Source organism: Trachurus trachurus, assembly GCF_905171665.1.
Source record: "Trachurus trachurus genome assembly, chromosome: 10".
NCBI classification, from domain to species: domain Eukaryota; kingdom Metazoa; phylum Chordata; class Actinopteri; order Carangiformes; family Carangidae; genus Trachurus; species Trachurus trachurus.
Window position 1 is genome coordinate 7894216 of NC_139894.1, and position 8755 is coordinate 7902970.

The 8755-nt window shown below is 40.6% G+C and overlaps 1 protein-coding gene across 1 annotated transcript; it reads right to left on the minus strand.

Moving 5' to 3' along the window:
* Positions 1–192: 192 nt before the first annotated feature.
* ppid (peptidylprolyl isomerase D) lies at positions 193–8500 on the minus strand. The gene is made up of 10 exons (XM_083981300.1): positions 8321–8500; positions 6982–7122; positions 6496–6602; positions 5597–5785; positions 5231–5353; positions 4626–4732; positions 2781–2922; positions 2288–2374; positions 1951–1993; positions 193–469 (listed from the first exon to the last, which is right to left on the minus strand). The coding sequence occupies exons 1-10, from the start codon at positions 8403–8405 to the stop codon at positions 381–383; spliced, it is 1113 nt and encodes a 370-aa protein (XP_083837426.1). The 5' UTR covers positions 8406–8500; the 3' UTR covers positions 193–380.
* Positions 8501–8755: the final 255 nt, after the last annotated feature.

Here is an 8755-nt window from a genome sequence, read left to right on the forward strand (position 1 = left end):
ACGATGCAACAGAAGTTTTTTTTTTTTTTTTTGCTAAACTGCTTCAAAACCCCAGAACAAAGACTGGTGCCAAGTGTGAACCCAGATTTTCAGAGCAGCAGAGTCAGGCACGTGTCAAAACGAACGTTGAAACTATTCATTACAGTGAGCACGCTTGTCAAAATGCTGACAGCTCGAAAGGTACAACAGTTATTCCCTAATAAGAACACAGACGGTGAGAAATGTGCCGACCGGAAAGAGCCTGTTAACTGAAAATACTGTACCTGGTTACAGACCCGTGATCTGTGTTAAGTGCAGCTTCCCCCTTTTTTTTTTTTTTGAGATAACTTCAAATATTGATCAACGATATGAACAATTCATTGCATCATCATGTGAGATCTTCACGCAAACATTTTGGCATAGATTTTCTTCTCTTTCTCCTTCTCCTCCTGGACCTTCAGCTGAACTCTCTTCATCTCGTTGATGATAGCTGTCAATGATAAGAAACCACTTTCACTTAGTCTGTCAAAAACCAAATTCAACAAGAAGAATCAAAACTGGAAACTATTTCCCCTTGAATGCTAAAAGATTTAAACATTGTTTTCAGTCCCCCCATGCATCCGCTTTGTCACAGTTTGCCCGTCTTTCTGCACACTGTCAATTTCACTTTAAAGACAGCTTACTCCTAAAGGCACAGGGAGAGCATGAAGCACACTGATGGCTCTTATCTGTTCGCCAGCAGCCAATAAACTGCAGCTTAAAATATCAAAAGAGCACAGCAACAGTGAAAAAGCAGAGACGAGCTCCAGATTTAAGAGAGTGCACTTCAGGTTTTACTTATTGGGAGGATGTAACATGCCTAAACTCTTTGCTGAAACAGATGGAGCAGGTGGAGTAAAAGCTCAGGATCAGAGGCTTCTATATCCACAACAATAATATGACTAGACTTAATCCAAAAAACAAGAAGACGAGGCTTATCGTTTGGAAATTACAGCTAATAACATGCTTGGTGTGTCAACTGATCTCACTGGATCACAGTCTTAATATTAAATAACACATGCGCTCAGCATATGAATAGATTTGGCACCTTGGTTTTTCAAATAAACATTTATTAAGGTTTTTGTGTTTACCTCACACTGAATTAATCATTTCTGAACAATGTTTTGCCGATGAATCTGAATATATTAGACAGAATACAACTGAATAACCTTCTCAGGGTTGGAACAAAGGTTAAAGGGACAACGAGGAGTTTTGGAAAAGCGAAGCGTTTTCACACTACATTCATGAGCCTCCGCGCGCACCGTACATTTCTTTGACCGGGCGCAAGACGGACTCATGTTTTCATTCATCAATAATTAAAGTCAGAGGTTCAAAGAGGTTCACATACCACCGTAGTTCCGACCATAAACGGCGATTCGGCTGCGTTATTCTCATGATTCGCAACGAAGGAAACACTGGTCGGCTCGACCAGCACTTCCGCCACCACTAATAATAACAAAATAACGATAGAGACAGAACGATATATTTATCGAAAATGGGCCCATTAACAAGTGTGGGTAGCGGAGATTCATCCACATTAACGTGAGACTTTTTTATAACCGAATAGAAACTCCTCGTTGTCCCTTTAAGTTTGTAAAATCCTTTTCTTTCATCCATTAAAGTCAAAGTCAAGGAACTTTTTCAATTCTAATAATACCCTGATGCAGTTTCCATTTTCTTTATCTAAGTTGTTCTACATCTTATATTAAATATCCACTCGTGGATTAGGTTGCCTCCTTATAAAACCTCACCTCTGATTACACTTGGCTCCTCTGCAGTAAAACGTCAGTAGCCATTGTGTGAATGTGCATGAAATGTTCAACTAAATGTGCACATGTGGAAATCATTCTGCATTCTTGGCAAGGTATGAAGTCATGGAAAGGCAGGCTCTGTGCAGAAGCTGAAGAAATGTCAAAGATAAAAGTTTCTCACCTTTGTCCTCTGGAGCTTTTTCCTGAGCTTTCTTCAGATCAGTCTGTCAAGTGAGAAGCACAGAAAACAATGTCTCCATCAGATTCAATGATTCAGCCTCATCTTAACAAGAAATGTTAGAGGAGTTAACTGCTTCCTGTCATCTGCCTAACTACTGCACACAATGGTTGTTTTGCAATTATACCACTGAATCAAACTAATTCATCCAGTTTAAACACCAGCTTCTAATACTCTATGAGCCCAGAACATCGTCCATTTATACAGACGAGGACACATCAGTCTAAGTTGAACTTCTTTAAAGCTACTTTAGAGACTATGGAGCTGTTGTGGATGTTACCATGGCTTTGCTGTATTCCTTCATGCCCTGCCAGGCCTGGGCCCTGCGGAACAGCGCTTTAGTGTTGGCCTGGTCCAGCTCCAGAGCCTGCGAGACACAAAAGAAATTCACATCAGAAATTAAATTCAAAGAACTGGATTGATTGTATAGCAGCAGTAAATCAGAAATGTGCTCATCCGGTTTAATATCCACTGGCTGCTTTTCAACATCTGTTATGACAAGACTCCAAGAAATCCCTGCTCCGTCATTGCTTTTCACAGGTTCTGGTGGGAGTATTGGGTTATCTTCGGAGCGAGGCTGCTTGTTTCACCCCTTTATGCTAAGCTAACCAGCTACTGGCCGTGTAGTGTCATATTTACATCCCTAAGTGAGTGATATTGATCTCATCTACGACTGAGAAGCCGTGAATTCTTAGCAGGGGAATCCTGAGCCGTATTTGAGCTGTAAACCTAATGTGTGTTTAATTTAAAAGTTAAGCCCTGGCCCATGTTACCTCAGTGCAGCTGTCCAGGGCGTCCTGCCACATCTGCATCTTCAGCTTGCAGGCTGCTGTGTTGAGGAAGCAGCTGACGGCTGTGGGCTCCAGTTTCTGCTGCGCCGCCTCCTCCAGCAGATCTCCACTCACCTCCAAGTACCTGCAGGAGTAAAATCAGACTCCTTGTTGGTGACACCACTGATATATGACACTGGAAAGATGGTGTTGTGCACTGTTAGAGCTGAACTGAGACCAGGTGACACTGCAGTGGGAGGATAAAAGGATTCTAGTATTGTGCCTGAATCTCTGTAGGCTACTTTGGACTATGTTAAAGGGCATTTGCAGACGTAATCAATGTTTACCTCAGATATCAGGTCACCTATGATCAGTTAATTTCATACCACCCATGCTCCCAACTGCAGCGTGTGGACGTTTATATTAGTTTTTGTTCAAGAATCTATTGTTTTTTCAATGTTTATTAATGGGCCACAGACTGATTTTTAAATTGTTCTGTGGTCGCAAGTAACGTCCTTTTGACCATCATTTACATTTTAAAATTCGCTTTACAATTAAAGTGAAGAACAAACGCCTCATAGTCCCTCTGCTGTTGTGTTCTCTGACCTGGAAAGGAACAATGCGGAAGCTGCGGTAAATCCAATTTTTGATTTAATTAAATTGTAAAGCAAACCCTCCTGCTGTCCTCCTGGGTCAAGGAAGGAAGGAAAGAAGGACAAAGGGAAAAATAGGAGGAAAGGTAGATGGAGGGAGGGAGGGAACAGATTGGGTAAAAAAAGAGGGAAGAAGTGAGGACGAAGGGAAGGAAGGAAGGGAGGCAAAAAGAATTGTGGAAAGAAGGAATTCGGGAAAGGGGAAGGAAAGAAAGATGGAGGGAGGGAACAGACCAGGTCAACTGGATCAAAAGAGGGAGGAAGAAGAAGTAAGGACGAAGGAAGTAAGGAAGGAAGGAAGGAAGCAAGCAAAGGAAAAGGGATTGTGGAAAGAAGGAAGGATGGAGCAAGTGAACATATTGAGTCAATTTGACCCAGAAGGACAACAGGAGGGTTCAAATTTAAATGATGGTCAAAAGGATGTTACTTGCGACCACAGAAAAAAAAAATTTTTATCTATAGATTCTTGAACAAAAACGAATATAAACGTCCACACGCTGCAGTGGGAGTATGGATGGTATGAAATTAACTGCTCATAGGTGACCTGATATATGAAGTAAACATTGATTGCGACTGGAAATGCCCTTTAAAGTTGGTGACAGTCACCTGCCATGCTGTATATAAGCAGCACAATCAATATTCACAGACATACTCACTGAACAACAATCTGTCACAAAGTGATTGCTGCATTGTTTACTCCAGTCTCTTCTTTCTCTATTAGCCTAATTTTCAAAGGGGGGGTGGATGTGGCTTTTTCCCCCAGAGCCATGTATCATTCAACAGAACTGGCAGTGGATACAAGTCTGGCTTCCAATTTCAGTTTTAAGAAGATAACGCTCCACACTGACTCCACTGTTGTCTATAAACGATTAGAAACACATGAATGAGCCACACTGTTGCACTTACGACTGTTTGATTGAACATTGAGACAAATCTTGTGTTTCTCTTTTAGAGAACAATTTCATCCTTTTTCTAATCTTTGCAAGTGTGACTCATTCATGTCTTCAATAGGATCTAACTGTTTTTAAGCCAAGAGCAACAGATGATGTGGGGATGATCAACAAATATGCTGTTGGTTTTGGTCTCCTCATAGGATTTCTAACATTGTTTAAAACTCACAGAGATACCCTGGCCATTGAAATGTGTTAGAGATTTATTTTCACTGTGATTGAGACTGAAAGTAATTGTGCTTTACCTGAGGGCTTTGCTGTATTTGTTGACAGCAGCTTTCCAGTCCTGATTCTTAAAAAGGTTGTTTCCAATATTCTTCACGTCCTCGGCCACAGACAGAACTTTATCGACCTGAAAGTGAAAGCACAAAAGGAAACTTCAATTTCGTTCCCTTTATTTAGCTGGAAACCGTGGCTGATGTTTGATCTTTTTGTTGTGGGTTTGGACATCATTTTCTATTGGTCATGACCAGCGTTTTGTTCAGAATGCAGACAGAGGTGTGACAACAGAGATATTGGTCCAGCCAGACCGTCTGAACAACTTTATTTCAAGGCAAAATCGAAACTGAGCACATCCAAAATATTTGCTGCGATCCATCATCCCTCGTTTGGGGACAAGCCCTCGAGTTTGTTTTGTTTAGTGACCCTGTTCCTCTGCTTCCGGTGTTTGCTATGCTACACATGTCCTGGATCTTGATATTGAAATTTATATTGATCCTCTCATCTGACAAACATTCACTTTCCCTCAAATGCCAGAGTGGCCCTGTAACTCAGGCCTGCGGAGCGGACTGATGCTATCTGTTAAAGTTCACCCGTGTCCTTGTAGATCAAAGACGGCACTGAGACTTACATCTTTAAAGTCGACGTCCGAGTCCTCGGGGAAGTCTGGGTGGGTGTCCCCTGATTCATCAGCTGATGCGACACCCCAGCTGTCGCCGTCCTTATGCTCACCACAGTCTCCGATGGTACACGGCTGCAAGGAAAAGTTGTTAAAAGAAATTCAAGATGAAAAATGTTGCAAACTCTCAGGGACATTCAATTACTTTCTAAAACATAATCATGATTCAACCCAGATTTAAAATTTACTGTGAAAGAGTTTAAACATAACGAAAATATCAAATGAGCCAACACCTGAACACAAAACAAACCAACCAATATTACCAAATTTATATCGGAGTTCATCTGTACACACACAGATAGAGATGGATATAATTACCTTCACAGGGTTATCTTCATTGGTGTCAATCGCCTCCAGCATTTTGACAACCCCCATCCCTCTCAACACTTGTCCGAAGACGACATGCTTCCCATCTAAGTGCGCCGTGGGGACGGTAGTGATGAAGAATTGTGAACCGTTGGTGTTCGGCCCGGCGTTGGCCATGCTTAGGAGACCCACTTTGTCATGCTGCATGGAGAGGAAAATAAATAATTACAGCAGAGAAATGCTGCAGCAGAGTTACCACCACCACCATGGTGAAGAAAAGACAGATCAATTTCACACAAGAAGGAATGGGGAAATGTATGGCTTATTCGAACAAAAATTCCAGTTAAAGGGACAACGAGGAGTGGTTATAAAAAAAAGTCTCATATTAATGTTGATGAATCTACGTTACCCACACTTGTTAATGGGTCCATTTTCGATTAATTATCGTTTTGTTGTTTTTATTATTAGTGGTCGGCTCGCCCAGCATTTCCTACTTTCGAATTAAGAATCGCCCTTTATGGTCGGAACTACGATGGTATCTGATTGTCTTCGAACCTCCGACTTTCATTTTTGATCAATGAAAACATTCTTGGTAAATATTTACGCTTTCGTCCGTCTTGCGCCGGTCCAAGAATTTCACCGTGCCCGCGGAGGCTCATGGAAAATGTAGTGTGAAAACACTTCGCTTTCCAAAACTCCTTGCTGTCCCTTTAAAAAAATTTACCAACAGCACCTTCTGAGGTAATATGCTTTGAATGCCATATACTAAATTAATGAGTTTTATCTTTAGATGTGGAGTGCCTTACTCTCCCCAATGCATAGAATAACAACTGCATACAACGAATTATGGATGAAGAAACCCCAGAAACTCTCCTGAATCTGAATAGGTTAAGTTGACAGAGTAGTTTTACCTGGTAGTGGAAGTTTTCATCCTCAAACTTCTCCCCGTAGATGCTCTCTCCACCGGTGCCATTTTGGTTGGAGAAGTCTCCTCCTTGGATCATGAACTTCTTGATGACTGACAAAAACAAATTCAGTCAAATTATATTTCAGCAGTGCCTCAGTCTATTTAAAATCTGCTTATGTTGCATTTTAAGTAATGTGTTTTTGCATGGCTACTGGAAAAATGTATTAGTGGGTAGACTTTTTATATTATAATGTTAACTACCTGTCTGATACAGATTTTTGTTACACACACACCTTTCATAAATGTATTTTACAAGGAAGCTCGGGATCAAAGAAGTTACCCATTCTCCAAATGGCTCAGTGGGTGCCCTGGATGTCCTTTCAGCTTCTTCTACACTGGTATTAGGCTAGTTCATGTGTGTAAACTACAAGGTCAAGGTGTCCCTCTGAACTGAAATGTCACGTTTTATGCAGATGTGAGGTCTATTTACTTCTGTGGAACAGGCATCCTTTGAAGTGCAGTGGTTTCCCGGTTGATTTGCCAGTGCCTTTCTCTCCAGTGCAGAGGGCCCGGAAGTTTTCAGCAGTCTTGGGGACAATATCGGCAAAAAGCTCAAAGACTACTCGGCCAGCTGTGGACAGAAAACATTACAGTGTAAAAACTGTGCAAGCTTAGTACAGACACACTAACTCAGCCACCCTAACAGTAACAGCTCCCTGAGAACAATCTGGACCAAGTTATCACAGATACATGGTGTGAAACACTAAAGGAAACCCCAACACGCTACCAGAACAGCTTTTTAACTTGCAAGTAGAGAGGACTGATTAATAAGCAAAATGAACGTACATTTTTACTTACAAACTTTAGTTTTAATTGAAGTTGAGGAAATATGCTCTCAAATTTTTTTTATTGCAATTGCAACCTATTCTGTTTCGCTCCGAATTTTTTTTTTTTTTTTTGATTGTCACCTATTCTCTTTTGCTCTCAAATCTCTTTTTTGGTTGCAAATCTATTCTATTTGATTAAATAATGGAGAGCACTATCTGTCTGTCCCAGATTCTCCCATAGGGTTGAGATCTGCAGATAAATGCCATAGCTTATTATGATTCACAACATTTTAAACTCATTTTTACTGTTTCTATTGAATCAACAGATAGAGGATCTCAGTGTGTGCCTGAATCTTAGTCTGTGCCCAAATAATAAAAACAGGAAGAAGAAAAAATCACGTTTTTCCTATCATTGATAATCTGATAAATCTAAATTTATCTTCACTACATTTAAACGTTTACACGTGTAGCAGCAGGACATGGGGGTATTCAAGAAGCATTACATACAACCTAACAATGTCAAATCTGCGGTCTGCAGAATTAGGCCTTAGCAAGACAGAGTGACATGGTAACAGCAACAGTTAGTGTAACGATCAATAGCTCATGCAAACTAAATCACAAAAAATTGCAACTACATCACAGTGGTATGAGAAAGGAAAGGTTAGGAAACAGCTACATTTACAAATCTGACAAGACAAAACAACCACACGTGGTTCATACATTCACAAGACAAGAGGCGAGCTCTCTAACTACAACACCTCTCACATTCAAGGAAAATACGTTACAAACATCAGTCTCACTATAACAAATACAAATATCCATATGTCATTAAAAAAAGGTGGCGTATTTTTAAGTTATTAACAATTTCCCGGCAGTTTAGTGAATTAATCCATTTCCAGAAGTCTCTGGAAGCGATCAGGGCGATGCTAAGCTAACATGGGCTAACGGTTAAACTGGCCACAGAGAGCCGTTAACAGATATTCAATTAAAAAATGTCCCGACCTCTTTCACCGTCGACGTCTACATCGAAGAAGACACGGGGGTTTTCAGGGTTTGAAGGCTTTTCGGACGGTGTTGGGTGAGACATTTTTTTTTTAAGGACAAGGCGATGTAAGACACTTGTTTCAGCTAGCCAAAAACCCCGGCCGGTGCACTGGGGCGGGTGAAGAAGAACGGACTCAACCGTTTCCGACCGGAAGTCTTCAAAATAAAATCCCACCAGTTATGTACTTATTTTTCTATGATATTATTTTCAGTTTTTGAAATTTTGAGATTATGATTAAGGTTAAGGTACACACTTGTCCTGCTAAACATTATATGCTAAAAAAAAAAAAAAAAACCAAAACAAAACAAACAAACAAAAGTAAAAACATGTAGGCTACTAAAATTGTTCTTTTTGTAGCTCACATCCAGAAACAGTTGTTAGTCCACGAGAGA